The following is an 18,082-nucleotide window of genomic DNA, read 5'->3' as shown; positions in this document are numbered from 1 at the left end:
AAGCTGAAGGAGCAAAGCTCGCTTTACTTGGGCTATTGCAGTGCTGCTCCTGAGCAGAGCACTGTGAGTTGCTGGTTTGCAGAGTAGTCTGGTGCAGGTGAAATTTGCAGAGCCCCATGAGTGCTGCTTTTCCTGCACAAAGCTGAGCATTCCCCAGGCTGGCTGGAAGCCTGCTGAGTGCCCACGCACAGGTCTGACCCACGTCTGCTCTCTCCAGGTGAGACGGCTGCTGAAGAAGCAGATCGTGAAGATCATGTCATGCTCCCCGGAGTCTCAGGGCACAGGTGAAGCCCCTGACAAAGAGTCTGCTGCAGCTGCTGACCAAAAATCAGAAGAGCTTAAGCCTGAATCCAAGTGTGAGCTGGATGACTCTTCCAACAGTGCACCCAGTCCAGGGGAGAGAAAGGAGGAGCAGCCTGAAGAAACAGGGAAGGAGAAAGGGGGAGCAGCAGCGCGGCAGCAGCAGCCCCCCTTTCTCCTGAAGGACGAAGGGCTGCCTGACTACCGGCTGCAGTCCATGGAGCAGGATGCTGATGATGAGGCAGCTGATGACACTGATGACACCAGTTCTGTCACCTCTTCTGCTAGCTCCACTGCCTCGTCCCAGAGTGGCAGTGGCACCTGCCGCAAGAAGAGCATCCCTCTTTCCATCAAAAACTTGAAGCGGAAGCACAAGAAGAAGAAGACCAAGGTTTCACGAGAGTTTAAGCCAGGAGACAGGTGAGCTGGATTTCTACACCCTTGGTAATTGCAAAATCTCCCTTCCCCCAAGTGCTCAGCTGTAAAGCACCACCTGAACTCGGGTGCAGCATGATGGGGAGCACTGCTTGGTAGTAACTGACAGCAATTATCTTGTGATGACTGTGCAGTGGCCTGTGTGGAATCAGCTTGGTCTCTGTCCAGCTTCTGATGAAACTGGGGCCATGTGACCTGACACTGATGCTATTCCATTTCAGCTGTGCCTCAGGGCATCGACAGCATATCTGTGCTGTGCTAGATTCTGTGTGCAGGGAAGGAGGTGAATAAAGATCACACAGCTTAAACATGACACTAATTGGTTACCTTATTGGCAGCTTCTGCAGAGAGGCTGAGGACAGACCATGCTAGGAATGGACAGCTTATCCTAGAGAGCTGTCTTCAGAGCAGCATGGAGCTCTGAGCTGGCAGGTGGTAGTGCTGCTGTGGTCTCTGTTATCCTGGCCCTGCTCTGCAAAGATCTGCAATTTTGCCAGCAGTATACTTCTTAATATTAGAATTTTTTAATGAATAAATTGCACTCACTCCTTGAGAGCCTTGGATGAATTTATTTCAGTAGCTTGGGGGAGGGAGCACTGCATGTATCTGCCCATTTCTAGATAAAACTGGATCTCAGCAGCTTTTGCCTTTAACTTAGGAATGTTTAAACTGTTTCCATGGGATGCAAGGACACCTGGCAAGTGGTCTGCCTGTCTTCCTTGGGTTGCTTAGTTGTTTACAGATTCTGCATCAACTGATGCAAGAGAACATGGGAGAATTCTCCCAGGAAAGTGACATTATCAGAGATTATTCAAGAGATCGACTAGTTTGAGAATGTCGTGAACTTCATTGGCATTTTTTGTAGGTATTTAGCCTTGCCTGTGAGTGATTCTTGTAGTCCTTGTAAGTTCTGGGGAAATTAGATTTGAAGGTCACAAAGCCCAGCAGAGCAGCATCCAAGTGTGAGAAAAAACGGGAGTGTGTGATAGAATTCCTGGGAGCGGATTCTCGGTTCACTCTTCATGTCTCACTCCCCCGCTGAGTGTCTCTGTTTTACTGAAGGTTTTGCTAAGGAGAGCTTAGCTAGGGCACCTGGTTGGCTCCCTGTACCATGCAGGCAGAGGAGAGAAACCCCTGTGTCAGCCCCAAGAGATTCCAGTGCAGCTCCATACGAGGAGATGCAGAGACAACCATGACACAGAGTAGGAGTTAGAGGCTTTTTCAGCACAGACTGAGAGCCCCCAGTTGATGCTGTGAAGGGTACATGGGAAAGCTGGACACAGCTCAGTGTGAGGGGCCAGTGCTGTTGAATATTCCTCTGGGGGGCTGAGGAATCAGATGTTTCTCTGGTCATCAGAGATGTTCTGCCAGGCGCTGCTGAGAAATGCTGAGTGCTTGGGCTGCCTGCATTTGGTCACCACATGTGATGTGTCAGCTCCTGGGCAGTCTGGCTGCAGGGGCCAGCTCAGCATGTGGCTTTGCCATCAGTGAGTGATCTGCTGCAGCTCTCTGCAACACACAGACTGCTGGATATCTTTTAGTGAGGATATACAAGGATTTTTATTAACATCAAGTCTTGATTTTTGTTTAAAGCCACCATTGCAGACAAGAGCCTCATTTCCTTGCACAGCCTTTTTACTCCCATCCTCAGCTGCACATGTCCCATGTCCCCCAGAAACCATCTTGCTGTGTATCACACACACACTTGGCCTGTTACAGACTCTTCTCTGATAATTTCTCTGCTGCTGAGTGCTGGCCCTGTGAAAACTTCATCTTGTTTCCACTTAAAAATATTTCTCTGACATTCATAAAAACAGGGCTGGGGACAAACAGCTGTATTTGCCTGTTGTATCTTCATTCTGATTTGGTTCTGAAACCAACATAACTCCAGCACTTGTGTTATTCTGGAAGGCCTGGCCAGCAGAGTAAAGGGAAGATTTAAAGCCAGTGTGGGATTTGGTTTGTTCTGTTCTGTAGGATTTGGTTTGTTCTGTAGGAGAGATGAAATTAGTGGGGGGCTCATTAGAAGAGTGTCCAGCTAGGCTGTCCCTCCTGCCCCAAGCACTTTGCCTCCTCAAGCATCCCTGCCAAGCCCCACAGCAGAGAACCAGCATGTGGTGCATTGTGGCGTGTTTGGGTTCAGTTTCTGAGCTGCAGAGACACGTGTGTGTTTGAACAGCTGGGGAGGACATTTTTCTCCTTTGAACAAAATCCTTTTGCTTTACTCAGATTCAATGTGTAGCCTCTTTCCTTTGGTTTTTTTCCTCTCTGGAAGGGCTGTGATGATTTATCTTTCCAGTGATGTGTTCTTCTAGTTTCAAAGACTCCTCAGAGGTGGAAGGTGCTCCAGTGGAGAAGATCTCAAGCTTCAAACTATTTGAAGCTTCTGTCAGGGGCAGAAAGTGGGTGCTAGTAGATGTTAATTTGCCTCCATAGGAATAAAAGTGAACTCAGCAGGAGCTCCCTGGAAAGTCAGTCCTCCTTCAACCTGCAGGGGCAGGGGCTGAGAGCCCATCAAAACAAAGCCTGCTGTGTAGCTGTGTCCATGTGCTCTGCGTGGTGTTTCCTGCCTTGCTTCCCAGCCTGGTGATCTGTGTACCTTTGTGTTGCTGAGGTCCATCTTGATCCCTGATGTTCCCTTTGGTAACTCATTGCCTTTGTGTGCTGCCAGGGTTGCTGTGGAAGTGGTGACCACGATGACTTCAGCTGATGTGATGTGGCAGGATGGCACCGTGGAGACGAACATCCGCTCCAACGAGCTGATCCCTGTCCATCACCTGGACAACAACGAGTTCTGCCCCGGCGATTTTGTGGTGGATAAAAGAGGTATTGGGTGTCAGAGCAATGCTCTTAATTGCAAAGTATTGTTCAGTTTGGATCCCCTAATTTGCTCACTTGAGGTGGGCACCTGACAGGGACAGCAGTGACTCAGCTGACTTGGTGGGAATGGCAGCAGAGAACCATTATTTACATACCAAAGTTGTACTATGACAACAGGAAGGATGTGGAAAGAATAAATACCAAGGATCCAAACTAGGATTTTCAATATTTCTGCAGAGCAGGGGTTGCCCACCTTGAAAGGGCCAACAGCTCTGAGCTCTGTCCCAGCGTGAGGGGAGAAACAAACAGCTTACCTCAGGCTGTTTTCTCTGTATGGCTGATTTATCATGACCCTCACGTTTCTTTCATGGAGAGTTTTGGGATCCAGAGGCCCCTTCTTGTATCCCTTTTCTTCACCAAACCAATTGGTGATGCTAGTGAGGGCCGCTGAACAAGTTCAAGATGTGCAGCTTTTGGATATGAAATATTGATGATGCCATCTGGCTCTCAGCTCCTTTTCTAGCAAGGGTAGACCCTCAGCAGTGGGGACCAGAAGACACTCAGGTTGGGAAGCAAGAAATCTGGCTTAGCATTAATAGGCTGTTTTATGTGGCCATTTCTGATGAGTAATGTCTGACTGGTCTTCTGGGTTACACGTAGTCTGTGGAAGCTAAAGTTACCCGGCAGCTCCAGCTCTACCATTCTAGTTTGGCAACAATTCTCACTGTGTAGGAAGAAGTGTTTTTCCTCATGCCATTCACAAGTGGAAGGCTTTAGCCATGAGAGCCCAGGAGCTGACAGCCTCAGTCACTGAGCAAAGTCTGTGCTCCTTTGGCTGATTTGTCTGTTTTCTTCCCTGCCATTGTGACCAAAAGCTCAGAGCTCCCAGGATCCTGGGCTGTATGGAGTGGTGCAGTCTGGGGACCACATCGGCCGTACCTGTGTGGTGAAGTGGTTCAAGCTGAAACCCAGTGGAGATGATGTGGAGGTAAGTGCAGGAGCCAGTGCCTGCCACAACCAGCTAAGAGAAAGCAGCCACAAAATAACACATGCCTCACAGATAAACACAAATAAGCCTGGAAATCAGCTCTGCATTGATTGTGTGTCCTTGAGGAAGGGAGCAATGCTTATGGGCCTGGGAGACTTAGCTAGAGGTGATGTCACTTCTTATTCGTAGATGCCTGTGAAGTTGCAAAGATCATTTGCAGATAATTTACATCCTATGGTATCATCAGGTTCTGGGATGGATGAAGATTTTTGCTAAAGTTGTCACAGATAATTGATTTCCTAGGTTCACTATAAGAATTTTTCCTTCCTATGTCATTGCATGGTTCATAGCAATAGGATCAATCTGTTACACATTGTTGTGTTTGCCTCTGCCAGGTACTATTGCCCATAGTTACCCTAATGCCTTTTTCCTGGGATGTGTAGGAATGCTTGTATGTTCCAGGGTCTTGATAGACTGCAATCTAGTTGGAGATGAGAGGGGGCCTTGACACTGCTTTGTCTTGGCCTGCCAGGCCACATTGTCATAACTGAGCAGGGCCCTTCACATGCAGAAGCAGAACATGTGTCTGGCCCAGGGTTGTGCTTCAGTTATTTCTCATAATTCATGAGGTCCTAGCTCTCTTTCTCCAGGAGAAATCAAAGGAAAGATGTTCCCCATTAAATGACAAGTTTCTTTGTCATATACTTCCTGTTGCATTGGATAATTTCAAAAGTAAGCTCTTGCCCTTTGGGCCCCAGTGAACTGCTTTGAGAAATCTGGGTGTTCAGAAGGGAATAAAGCACTGTGGTTGCACGTCTCCTTGTCATGGTGACATGAACCCTGAGGTCAAAGTGAGGGTGAGCAGATGAGACAGAATATCTGCTTCCTTTCATTGTCGTGCCTTGATCCACATGCCACTGGATGAGGTGACAAAGAGCGACAGCAGCAGCCCCTTGCAGGCTGAAAAGGGATCACACAAAATGCTTTGGAGGGCTGAAGGTGTGTTCTGGGGGTCAGTGCAGCCTGCTGGGGCTGACGTGTCTCTGTGTCTGGTGCAGCTGATCGGGGAGGAGGAGGACGTGAGCGTCTACGACATCGCCGACCACCCCGACTTCCGCTTCCGCACCACCGACATCGTCATCCGCATCGGCAACTCCGACGGAGCCGCGGCCAAGGAGGACGAGGTGGGTCCTGGCCACGGGGTAACCAGGTGTTGGTGTTGATAGGAGAGTGTTAGAGCCCACACTGGCATCCTAAATAAACTCCCTAGCTTCCTGATTTGGTATTGGTGTCCCCTGCTGTCATGAGTAACACATCAGAGCTCTGTCTGGTGGAGGTGCAACCTTGGAATCCTTTGACCTTGATGACAGTCTGCAGCAGAGCAAGAGTGAAGCTGAGACAAGGACTGAACATATGCCTGAGGGCTTTTCATAGAACTCTTGCTTAGGATTGCAGAGTAACTTGTAATAAAAGGATATTCTGTGGGCTCCTGAGCAACCATGAGGTGGATTTGTCATGAAATCGGTTTCACTTAGCAGCAGAAGACGACTGGGGTTCAGCTGTGACAGGGCTATGTTCATGTTAATTTTGTTGAGCTGGTTGATTTCCTTGGGGGAAGAAGGAACAATTTATATTGTAGACAAAACACTTCTGGAGAGACCTCCAGCTTTTGAGCCTGCTGCCCTAAAAAAGTGTTAAAAGATGTAGTGTGGCTCTTACAGCACGAAACACATCCCAGCCTGCTCAGCTGACCTAAATAACCTGCTGCAGGGCAAGGTGCTCCTTGCCTGCACACCTTGCAAGACTGTGGCTTGTTTGTTCATGCCTGTGCTCTCTGAGGAGCCCCTGGTGCTGGGTGTTGGGGGAGCTGAGGGCACCCCACTAGAGGGCACCCCCATTCCATGGAGGACCTGTCCTTTGCTGGCACTGAAAGGCTGCTGGTCCTGTCAAGGATCAGGATCTCCTGCCAGACCAGCACTCCTGCTCCTTATGGAGAAGAGTTCTCCCCACCTCCATGGCACAGGTGTGTGGTTTTTGTATGTAGGATGCAGGTGTTGCTCTAGGTGGTTCTCCAGCTGGGAAATGTTTCTCAAATCCTTCCTGCTCTGCGCTGAAGTGCCTGGGGAAGAAAAGGGACTGACAAACCACTCTTGTCTCCACAGCCTTCGGTCGGACAGGTGGCTCGTGTGGACGTCAGCAGCAAGGTGGAAGTGGTGTGGGCTGACAATTCCAAGACTATCATTCTGCCTCAGGTGAGGTCCTGTTCCAGCTCCCAATATCACTGTAACTCTGAGCTGAGTGACAAGATGTGGATTGAAATCCTGTGTGTAGAGATTCACTGGCTAAGGGACTCTTGCTCTGTTGATTGGTGCAGTCCCGTTTGATAGGGTGACTTCCCAATTCTGTTATCACAGGAAAATCCTTTTGTCAGGAGGCAGCTAGTTGGTCATAACTGCTCTCTAATCTAGTGATTAGGAAAGCCTGGACGGGTTCTTTTTTGCCTTCGCAGGTGCCTCCCAGCTCTGCCCACAGCCCTGCTCCTGGCCTCCAGCACCTGGAGCTTTGCAGAGCTCAGGGATTATTGGTTCTGACTGGAGCCTGGGTTAGTGCATTGCCCGACCAGGACACTGCCAAAAGACGATTGCATGTTCTGTCTCGCTTGTGCAATGCCACCATAGTGGGGTTTTTGCTAAAGAAACTCCTCCAGAATCTGGGCCAGAGCCACAAATTGTCACCTTAGCTAACCTATGGATCAGACTCAAATCTTATCCCAGGCAGGAAGGGAAAGGGTTGAATGCAAGCTGAAAAATACAGATACAGCCACACTGCTAATCCACTGCACCCTGCTGATTTGTCTGGGGTTCTTTTAAGGCTTTTGTTGTAATGTCTTGTACTCATACTTGCACTCCCCATACAGTTTTATCCCATGTCTTCTCTCCTTGTTGCCTGGAATGAAGGCAGACAGCCCAAAGATACAAGACAACCTACATCTGTAGAGTCCATTCTGTCACTGACAGAGCAACCACTGCCTCCACTGCAGAGGTGCCTTAGCAAGTACAATGTACTTGAGCAAGATTCCTTTTTAAACCAAGCAGCTCTGCATTAATTACAGTAGAATAGTCAATGCCTGCACTGTGGCAGTGGACTGGGGCGTACAAAGCAGGCTGCTGTCTCCCTTCCCCGTTGTCACATGTGCTTGGATCACAGGCACAATCAGAGGTCTGATGCCTGCTCCACAAAGGGCTGTTCTCACACTGCAGTGCTGGGGCTCTGCAGCAGCTCCTGCTGTGTCACGCCAGTCCCTTCGATTCTGCTCCTCTGCGTAATTATGGGAGTTAGGGAAATGTCAGGAGCATGAATTATCAGTTGGTAAAACCATGATTTATCAATGCCTGACCATGTGCCCAGAGACAAGCTGTCTGGGTGCTTTTTCACAGCTCTAAAAATAAAGATGGCATAACAGGCTAATTAACTTTCCAACTCAGATTTGGATTAGCTTTGAGGGCAGTGAGTTTTGATGGCTTTTCGTGCCTGCAGTCACTTGGGTTGAACCCAGCTAACCTCTGCTGGCTGCCTGTCTCTGGGTGGCACAGGACTGGCTCAGCAGTGCTGGTTCAGTTGAAGGCTTTGACAAGATGACTGAGGGTCCCTGTGCTTTAGCCTCTGGGGTCATATCTTGCAAGATTAACAGGATTCTTGGACTGTCACTCAAGTATCAGAAGCTTGTGGATGAAATGCTCCTGTCTTGTCACTGCAAACACAGCCCTCGAAAGGTGTTCTTGCTCCCCTGGTTCTGTGTTGGTGCTTAAAGCTGGAGGAGGTCTGTAAACCTCTGCAGAGAGACCTCCTGAGATGTAGCATGTGCAAAAGCAAGTTGTAGGAGGTGAGGCTGGATGGAGTGGGGATGTGTTCAGCTTCCAGTAGTGAGAGGGAAGAGAGCATTTTATGTAAGAGCTTATTCAGCAACTTGGGTGAGGCTCCATTGTCCCAGCTGAATTTTAAGCAGTAGCCACATTTAACAGCTAAAGCAGCCTAGCAAGGCTCTGTTGGCAAGTATTGTGTGCCACAGGAGAGGAGAGCTGCTACAGGAATGTGTTCCTGGTTCCAGCATTGTCTCTGTGGAAGTACAGAGTGTGGAGGCAGCCAAACCAGGGCTCTGTGCCAACACAGTTGCTGGTGCAGGAGCAGGACCAGAAATACCAACTCCTCACATGATACCAAATACCTTCTGAGCTCTGTGTTCTGAAACCCTGGGGCATCCAGGGAGCTGTGGGGCACCTGCCTGGTCTCGAGGGCTGGATCCCAGACACTGGGAGGACTGCAGCCCATCTAGAACTTGCTCTAATTTTACCCCCAGTGCCACAGTTGGAAAAGTGGAGGATGGGACTCTGTGGTTTCATAATCTGTGCCAGTATAGATGGAATGGGTTTAAACAGCCCAAACGATTCCAAATGGAAACTCCTTTTGCTTACTTTTAAAAACAAGCAAAGTTGTGCTTCAGTCTAAATCTCATGTAACTCTGTTCTCCTTTAGCATTTGTACAATATTGAATCAGAAATTGAGGAGTCAGACTATGATTCTGTTGATGGCAGCACCAGCGGGGCATCCTCAGAGTGGGAGGATGAAAGTGACAGCTGGGAGACAGATAATGGCCTCATGGAAGATGACCACCCAAAAATTGAGGACTTTGAGCCTGAGGAACCAGCAGTAGAGGAAGTTAAAAAAGTAGAAGAACAAGTCCAGGGAGCTGTGGCTATGGCAGTTGCAGATCTTGCTACAGAAAAAGCTGGCAAGGATGGAGCCCCAAAGAGCTTCCGGGAACTAAAGGAGGCCATCAAGATCTTGGAAAGCCTGAAAAATATGACTGTGGAGCAGCTGCTGACTGGCTCTCCCACCTCCCCAACTGTGGAACTGGAAAAACCCACTCGAGAGAAGAAGTTCTTAGATGATATTAAAAAGCTGCAGGAAAATCTAAAGAAGACCTTGGATAATGTGGCTATTGCTGAGGAGGAAAAGATGGAAGCCATGGTAGAGACGGAGAAGAAGGAAGAAAAAGCAGAGGCACAGACACCAGTGAGGTCAGAGTGGCCCAGTGAGACACCAGTGCTCTGCCAGCAGAGTGGAGGGAAGCCTGGAGTCACCTTCACCAGTGCCAAGGGAGAAGTGTTCTCTGTGTTGGAGTATGCTCCAGGTGAGTGTGGGATACCTGGTCCTTCTTGATCCAAAACCTTTGCCTCAAACCTTTTAGATTCTGTATCCTTTCTTCTTAGTCCTTTTCATAGCTCATTAACTAGAGAAGAGAAATTAAGCCAACTTCTGTAGCACAGTGTGTTCTGGGACCTAAGCATGGCTTTTAGATAGCATCTCTAGGCACTCCTGCACCTTCCCAAGCCTCAGAAGTGTGCTTCCCTCTTTCCCAGGGTGGTGACTAACACTGGAGGGCTGCAGACATCAGTTGCTTTCCGTTGCAGACATTTCCTTGCAAGTTGCAGGGTTTGTTCAGGCTGTTTTTTCAAGGCTGAATTGGTTGAGAAGCAGAGCAAAACCAGCTGGTGTTATTGTGCTGGGTGTCCTTGGTGAGTGGGTGTCCTTATTCACTGGCACCAGTGTTAGTGGCCAGGAATGAAAAAGAGCATCTGGCTGTGTGGAACACTGGTGACAGTGGAGCCCAAGGTGCTCCAGCCAGGCCAGGCCTGGGTGGAAAGGTTGAGGCCAGACTGTTGTGAAGCTGCAGGTGTGGGCAAGGGAAAGTGGGGAGCTGTGTTAGGTTTGGCAGGGCCATTGTTCTGTGGGATTGTCCCAGCTATGGGACGAGTTTCCTCGCTGGGCCACAGGGACAGTGAGAACAGGAGATGCAGGTTGTGTTTGCTGTACTGGGTGGGAAATCATCTCTCCTGGCTCAGCAGCAAAGCAAGTGAACTCCTCTCTTCCACATGATGCATATTACACATGGGTAGATTTGCCTTCATGAGGAACCTGTGGCAGTTTCCAAAGGCAGGCTGTAAGTGTTTTCTTCTTTGTCCCACAGATTCCCATGCCTTCAAGAAAATGGAGTTCCAGCCCCCAGAAGCCAAGAAGTTCTTTAGCACCGTGCGGAAGGAGATGGCTCTGCTGGCCACCTCCCTGCCCGATGGCATCATGGTGAAAACCTTCGAGGATCGAATGGCAAGTGCCTGCTCTCAGCTGCCTCTGTGCTGGTGCTGGACTCAGCATCTGCATCCCTGTCTTTGGAATTCCCTGCTTAGCCCTAATCCTTTGCATTAGAGCTGCAGGAATGTGTGCATCATGTGAAACAGGGCTGTAATTACCCAAAATGGCTGCTTTCGCTGCTTTTGCATTCCCTGAGTCAGGGTGGCAAAAAAGGAGCTGCTGATTGCAGGGAGCCTGTTCTGGGTGCTGAGTGGGAAGAAAGCCACCGAGGGGCTGTGTCAGCAGGGAGTAAATTTGGGATTTTTGGCCCTCCTCGAAGCCCTGTTTCAGATGTAAAGGTTCACTTTGCTCTCAGGGTGCAACTTGTGGTGGGGGAAGGTGCCCTGAGATGTGTTGCGTGAGCTGACTCTTGAAAGGGCCGAGTCAATCACATCCCCACTCTCCCTCTGTGTAAATCCAGCTCTGCCAGGGTAAGAGGGTGTTTCCCAGTGCCTGACCTCCTGCCTCTCCCCACAGGATCTCTTCTCAGCACTTATCAAAGGGCCCACACGCACACCCTATGAAGATGGCCTCTTCCTCTTCGACATCCAGCTCCCCAACATCTACCCCGCTGTCCCGCCTCTCTTCCGCTACCTCTCCCAGTGCAGTGGGAGACTGAACCCCAACCTCTATGACAATGGCAAAGTGTGTGTCAGCCTCCTGGGCACCTGGATAGGCAAGGTAATGCTGTCCTCCACCTGTCCCTGGGGAGCAGGGCTTGTGCTGGGCTGCTTTTACAGCAAGTCACTTCCTACCAGACCTGGGTGACTTCTCTCTGGGTGGTGCTTGAGCTGGGCTGGCTTGGGCTTTGGGCACTGGTTTAGGTGTCTGGAGCAGATAACTGGTGTAGTTTGGCTTTTTCTGGGTCTGTATTTGGCTCAACTGTCTCTCCTCAATGAGAAGTCTGTGGTCAGTCCAGCCACAGCAGAGATGCCAACACCAGCATGGGGTGTGCCTATGGGTTAGGGCTCTGTCTTCCACGCTGTGGACAAATCATGTAGCATGGTACAAAGTCCAGCTGGAGACTTGGAATAAGCAGGGAAATAGGTTTTGGGCAGGACAGGGCAGCTGGGAAGGGGTTGGAACTGATGGCTGGTGTGTAAGGTTACACAGTTCCAAACAGAACTGGCCTGAGGGGGTGTGGTGCTGGTAAAAAAATAACGGAGAGATGTGTTGTAGAGATGGGACACCAGCACATCACGTGCTAGTGGAGTCAGTTCCTTGTTCCTACCGTGAGCCACAGAATGTCAGCAACGGGAATGCAGAGCAACTGGGGCCTCACTTCATCTGACAGTAGTCACAGGGCAAACTGATGGTGCTTCAGCCCTTTAACATATTTGTGTTTGCATTTCAGGGGACAGAAAGGTGGACCAGTAAATCCAGTCTCCTTCAAGTACTCATCTCCATCCAAGGTAAATGCTCCTGCCAAGCCTGTGGGGCAGGAAAAGGCAGAGGGAGGCAGGGATGTTGGTTTATGGGGGCACACAATTGGGGTCTGCCACCACAGTTGGGTTAGAGCTGCCTTTTGGTCTCACCTTGCTGGACAAAGCAGTGTCTTTATCTCTCTGCTTGAGCAGTGGAAGCAGGTGCCAGCTTTTCTCATGCCCAGAGTTCTGGCTGCATCCCAGGGCTCTGACACAATGCTTTCCCTTTTCTCACTGCAGCAGCCAAGCACAGAGTTGTCTGCTTGTTACTCTGAGCTGACAGAGGTGAGCCGCCGTGTCCTCAGCCTGTTACCAAAGTTAGTTGAAGTTGCCAAACTGGGCCTCGTTTGCAGGACTTTTTTTTTACCCCACTGAGTCACCCGCCCATCCTACTTGGGACATGTTTTGCACATGATGCTGGTGTTTATGCTCCTACCAAAGCAGAGAATAATCAGGGGTGTGCCTAGACGAGCCCCAGGGCTTCCTGCTATGGGGCTTTGCTCTGCCCCATCCAGTTTGGGAGCAGACACACTAAATCACATAAATTCCTCCTGGGTGACTTTCTGTGCAGGGAGCTCAGGCATGTGATGAGAAACCTTTCACACAGAGCAAGGGTTCCTGCTGACTGCAGGCAGCTCCTGCTCCTCTGAACTCCCACAGTCCACCTGTATCGTCCTGTGGGGGAAGGACACCACACAATAAAAGCTTTTTCTTGTTTCCAAAGCCAAGGATCCAAATTTAGAAAATGAAATACTAAATGTTTTACTGGAGCAGCTTGGTGTTAGGGGAAGAATCTCCTCTCCTGCTGCCTGGGTTTTGAGAGACACATGATCTCCCCAGCTCTAATGCAACTTGTGGCAGACTGCCAGCAGCCTGGCAGTGCTGGGGCTATTGCTACATACCTGTAATTTCATTAGACCAGAAGTAAGCAGGAGAAATCTTGGTAAAGGTGACTTGTCAGAGTCTTCTGTGTCTCAGAACTGCAATGTCTGGTGGGACTCTGCTGGATAGTGCAGAACCTGGCCAGCTCAAATCCTGTTGATGCAGTCTGGCTTTTGTTCTGGTTTAGAGGAGGAGGAAAATAAAAGCTTTTGTTGTGTTTGTGGGGTTTTCTGCAGGAGGGAAGTGAAAGGAGCTGTGAAACCTCTCCCTTCCTGCCCTTTTGAACTCCTCTGCTGTTGTGTGCCCTCTGCATTGTGCTGGCAGAGGGCTGTTCTTGCCAGCCAAGGAACGTGGATGCCACTCCCTGCAGAGTCTGAGGTCCCTACCACATCACACTATGCTCCCCTTGCAACACCAGACCTTTGCATCCTGCAGCTTCTGGGGGTTCAGCCTGGCCTGTGTTTGACCCTCTTGGCAGGAGTGGTCTGGCAGGGGATGGTGGTGATGTTCCTGCCTTAACCCCTTGGTGTCCGTCCTCCCGGCAGGTCTCATCCTGGTGAACGAGCCCTACTACAACGAGGCAGGCTTCGACAGCGACCGGGGGCTGCAGGAGGGCTACGAGAACAGCCGCTGCTACAACGAGATGACGCTGATCCGCGTGGTGCAGTCCATGATGCAGCTGCTGCGCCGGCCCGTGGAGGTCTTTGAGCACGAGATCCGGGAGCATTTCCGCTGCAACGGCTGGCGCCTGGTGTCCCGCATCGAGTCCTGGCTGGAGACCAACGAGCTGGTGGAGCGCAGCCACGAACAGGCCAACGGGGCAGATTCTGCCTCCCTCCTGTGCGCCGAGAGCCCCGGGGACACGGCGGGGGCGCTGGCCGAGGGCAGCTCGGAGCAGGGAGGCGCTGCTGAACTGTCCGACTCGGCGCTGGATGCGAAGGAGGAGCCGGACGAGTCGGAGTTCCCGAGCGCGACGCCCAACGCCGGCGACCTCCAACAGTACTCAGACTCGGAGAGCACAGGCCAAGCCAGGGGGGACCTGGCCAGAGACCGAACGGACGAGGGGAAGGCTGCCCAGGACTCTGCCTCGCAGCCCAGCGTGAAACCAAAGAAAAGGAGAAAGAGCTACAGGAGTTTCCTGCCGGAGAAGAGCGGTTACCCTGATATCGGGTTTCCCCTCTTCCCTTTGTCCAAGGGGTTCATTAAAAGCATCCGCGGTGTCTTGCAGCAGTACCGGGCTGCCTTAGCAGGGGCCAACATCCCAGAGTGGACAGAGGACAAATAAACCATCAGGTTAGGGACAGGCAGGTGCAGGGGAGAAGGGAAAGCAGCAGAAAGTAAATTGGCAAATGCTGTTATCAATCAACTGGCTTCTCCTTCCAGCTTTTCTTCCTCAGCTTGGTTTGTTCCAAAGAAGGTGGTAGGCCTGACTGCTCCTCTGAGGAAAGGTTGTTTAAGCATGAATAACTCTTTTCCCCCAACCCTTCTTCCTTCCCCCTGTCCCATGTACGTGCTCTTCTTGCAAGTTTGACCCTGCAATGGTAAGATTTGAGACCTGCACAGAAGCAGTCTTGCAGCCACGTTCCCTCTGCACTTTCATCTTGGGGCACCTTTCTACACAAGGACTCTTCCCACCCAGCGCTACACCCAGCAGTTTGTTCTGGTGGGGTTCCAGCCAGGAGAAGGGATTGCTGTAGTTTCTGGAAATGAAGGGCAATGCCCTCCCAGTCTGTTATTTTTCTCAGCGTTCCCATGGGTTCTATGAAGTCTACCCCAGCTTATCTGTACTTAGACATTGGATTGTGTTTGCATTGGAGTTGTCTACACCATACGGAGTTGCTCTAGTCTTAGTTGTTCACCCATAGCTACAAGGTTCTTCCAGTCGGGATTGGTAGGCAGGGCCAGAGCTCTGCGCTGGCACTTGTGCTGCCCTGGGAGTGCTGCAGACTTTCCATGCAGTTCTGCAACTTCCAGGTCAGTCTCCTGGAGGCAAGTCTAGCCATCCGCACTTCTTTTTCTCCAAAGTGAGGCAAACTTCCCTTTCCCCCCACCGTGCATGCCTGTCTTCTAGAAATACATGGGATTCAGGGTTCTGCCCTTGTTACTTGCTTAGGTATCTTTTGTTCCCAGCCATCCCGGCTGTCACACAGCACTACACCCACCCTGGATCCTGGCCTCGCCCGGGCAGGCAGCAGCGGGTGACCCTGGGCCCTGTTGTAGATCTGGATGAGCCTGGTGTGGCTGCTGCTCCCTCATCCAGCTGCACATGGGTGTTCAGGAGCGGTGGGAGCCAGGGTCACCCCAGGGAAGCCGTGTCATGGCGAGGCCCTGTTGTGGCAGCACCAGTTTGTGCTGGTTCCTGTGCTGTTACAGCAGCTGTTTTGGGCTGTTATCAGCTCCTTCCCTTGCCAGCTGTTTCCCACGGTGGCTTGGTTGTGGCTAGCAGCACTGTGGGCCAGCACTTCCCATCCCTGCTCCCAGCCACGGTGCTGCTGGACACTCAGGGACACGCCTGGTGAGGGCAGCCTGTGTTTCACAGCCTGAGCTGGTGACCATGAGCACTTTGAGCCAGTGACTTGCTGGAGTCCCCAGTCAAGTCCCCTTCCTGAGGCCTCTGGTCCAGCCTGCACACACCTTCACTTGGAGCTGGGCAGTCACACTCCAGCCCTGCTGCCTTTGCCCAGTGCTCAGGCACTGGAGAGGCACCCACGGAGCATCCATGGGGAGCACCGTCTGTCAGGGAGAGTCTTGCAGCTGCACGGCGAGGCAGCGGTGCCAGGCTGCCCAGGGAGGAGTCAGGCTGAGCAGATGGCTCTGCCAGAGGTAAGGATGGAGCCAAAGCTCTCTTCTGCTCTTGCTCACTATGGCTGCAGTTAGAAACGGAGAACAGCAGGAGAACCCCAACACGTTGGTGCAGTGCTTCTTGCTCCCAGAAACACCAAGGGCTGCGCCCAACAGCCCAAATCCACCCCTCTCCCTTCTCCCCCCCCCAGCTCCCTGTGCTTTCCTGCTGCCCCCACGATGCTCCTGAGCCAGGGGCTGGCTGCACAAAGCCCTTCTGCTGTCCCCATCCACCACTGGGGTTTTGGAAGACGCATCCTTCTCCTGGTGCACCGGAGGATGCAGGGCTTGGCTGTGATGAAGACCTGGCTGCAGAGCTCTCCGGCCACTGCTCTGTGGGTGCATCATCTGCAGCAGCCCCAGGAGCCCTCCCTGGCAGGTGGGAAGTCGGGCAGGTGCCGGTTTGGGGGGCAGAGAGGTGCTGGGAGCCGTGGGCGGGGCAGGGCAGGCTGGAGCTGCAACCACGGCCACGTTGAGGAGTGAATGGATCCCTTTGAGCAGAGCACTGAGTGTCTCGGAGGGCTGGGGCCAAGAGGGGAGGCTGCTGCTCCAGGGCAGGGGAAGAACAGACAGAGGCTGATACCAGGCACAACCACAGTTAGTGACCCAGACACTGACACCCTCTGTCCCCAGAGCCGGGCTGTGGCTGCCCCATGACCCACAGGAACAAGGATGGAGGGAGGGAGAAACCCTGTTGAGTTCCCCTTTTCCCCTCCTTTACTCTGCAGCTCTCATCTCACAGGGCAGGCACCACGTCCTCCCCTTTGCCCAAAAAGTCTTTGATCCTACACAAGAGCTTTTGCACAGGCTGGGCTCTCTCTGAGGAGGTGGATGTTGGCCTTCTGGAAGGGGACACTGCTCCCCCCGGCACCGCTCGCTCTCTGCAGCTGTCCCAAACCCAAGCGTGCACAGAGGTTTACAAATTTTCTAAAGCTTTTGATAATGTGAAGCTCCTGGGTGATGAGGTTGGTGGTGAGCACACTGCAGCTATGTAATTTTTTTGTGTATGTATGTAATATTTAAGGGTAACAAAATTTAAAAGGCTAAAACCTTAAAAAAAAAATTAAAAACACACAAAAAAAGCCAAAGCATGATGCATATTGTTAGCCTTAAAACTGGCTACACGACTGTGTGATGTACAAATGAGAGCAGCCTGTAACTGTTTTAAGTGCTGGGGAGGGGGAAGAAGCATTACAAAATCAGTTTGTAGCCTTGATTCTGTACAGTATTTAATGAATAAAAAAAACAAACCTGACTATTGAGGCCATGCTTAGAGGTGTGTCGTTCACGTGCAGATGTGGATGCTTGGTTGCTTATGATATATGTATAAAGTGCTGTGTGACCATTAAAACTTTTTTTACCTGCAGATTTTTTTTTTTTTTTTTGTTTGGCTAACCAAGGTGTAATAAAGGAGGGAAGATGACTTGCCATTAAATTTTGCCTCTGTGAGTAGATCTGTGAGTTGTCTCTTTCTTTCCCCCACCACCCCCTGCCACTCTCCTGGCGCTTGCCCCTCTCCAGCGCATCCCTGTGCCAGCCTTGGGGCTGGACAAGGTCCTGCTGGCTGAAGCTGAGGCCGGTGAGTCCAGAGGGATCCGGGCAGGTCTGGCAGGAAGGGGCTGCCTCTGTGGCTCTCCATAAACTGTCCAAGACCCTGATTTACAGAGGGCATCTGTCAGGCTGGGATTTTTTGTTTTCTGTGGCCCTTTCTGGTGCCTGGTGCTTGTGGGTGGCTCAGTGTGTGCCCCAGCACGGCTTCTGGTGACCCTAGTACTCATGGCCGGACTCAGACAAAGGAAAACCTTTTGCAGCCCTGCAGCCTGGCAGGCCCTGGGAGCTCTGCCCTGCCCCTTACCTCAGCACACAGGTAAGTGTGTGATGGATGGGGCTGGACACGGCCGTGTCCGGTACCTGCCGGAATCTGGAGCAGTGATGTGGAGTCGGGAGTCCTGACTTTTATTTCGTCCCCTTGGGTGCCCTCCCTGCAGGGGCGGTTCGAGGTGCCGATGCCCGAGCAGTGTCTCGGTGTGCTGGCGTTCGCAGCACCCTCTGCCCCCTCCCGCGGCCCGGGGAGCGGGGGCTGTGCGGGAGGAGGGCCGGGGGCTCCCCGCTAGGAGCTCGTTGCTGCCGTCCAGCAGGTTTTGGAAGCAGATGGGTGATGGCAGAGCTGCGCAGCGAAACCCGGGCAAGGGAGGGCAAGGGC

General features: G+C 51.6%; 1 protein-coding gene across 1 annotated transcript in view; it reads left to right on the top strand.

Moving 5' to 3' along the window:
- UBE2O (ubiquitin conjugating enzyme E2 O) overlaps nucleotides 1-17,537 on the top strand; it is a 62,634-nt gene extending 45,097 nt beyond the window's left edge. Inside the window, exons 9-18 of the mRNA XM_084218616.1 lie at nucleotides 218-720; nucleotides 3,407-3,561; nucleotides 4,431-4,543; nucleotides 5,602-5,727; nucleotides 6,706-6,795; nucleotides 9,077-9,734; nucleotides 10,572-10,708; nucleotides 11,210-11,413; nucleotides 12,087-12,144; nucleotides 13,584-17,537. Of these exons, the coding sequence (XP_084074742.1) occupies nucleotides 218-720; nucleotides 3,407-3,561; nucleotides 4,431-4,543; nucleotides 5,602-5,727; nucleotides 6,706-6,795; nucleotides 9,077-9,734; nucleotides 10,572-10,708; nucleotides 11,210-11,413; nucleotides 12,087-12,144; nucleotides 13,584-14,323 (2,784 nt within the window). The 3' untranslated portion in view covers nucleotides 14,324-17,537. The remainder of the gene's footprint in view (nucleotides 1-217; nucleotides 721-3,406; nucleotides 3,562-4,430; nucleotides 4,544-5,601; nucleotides 5,728-6,705; nucleotides 6,796-9,076; nucleotides 9,735-10,571; nucleotides 10,709-11,209; nucleotides 11,414-12,086; nucleotides 12,145-13,583) is intronic.
- The last annotated feature ends 545 nt before the right edge of the window (nucleotides 17,538-18,082 follow it).

This window comes from Fringilla coelebs, assembly GCF_963513975.1.
Source record: "Fringilla coelebs genome assembly, chromosome: 19".
Lineage (NCBI taxonomy): Eukaryota > Metazoa > Chordata > Aves > Passeriformes > Fringillidae > Fringilla > Fringilla coelebs.
This window is presented reverse-complemented; position numbering and strand designations above follow the sequence as displayed.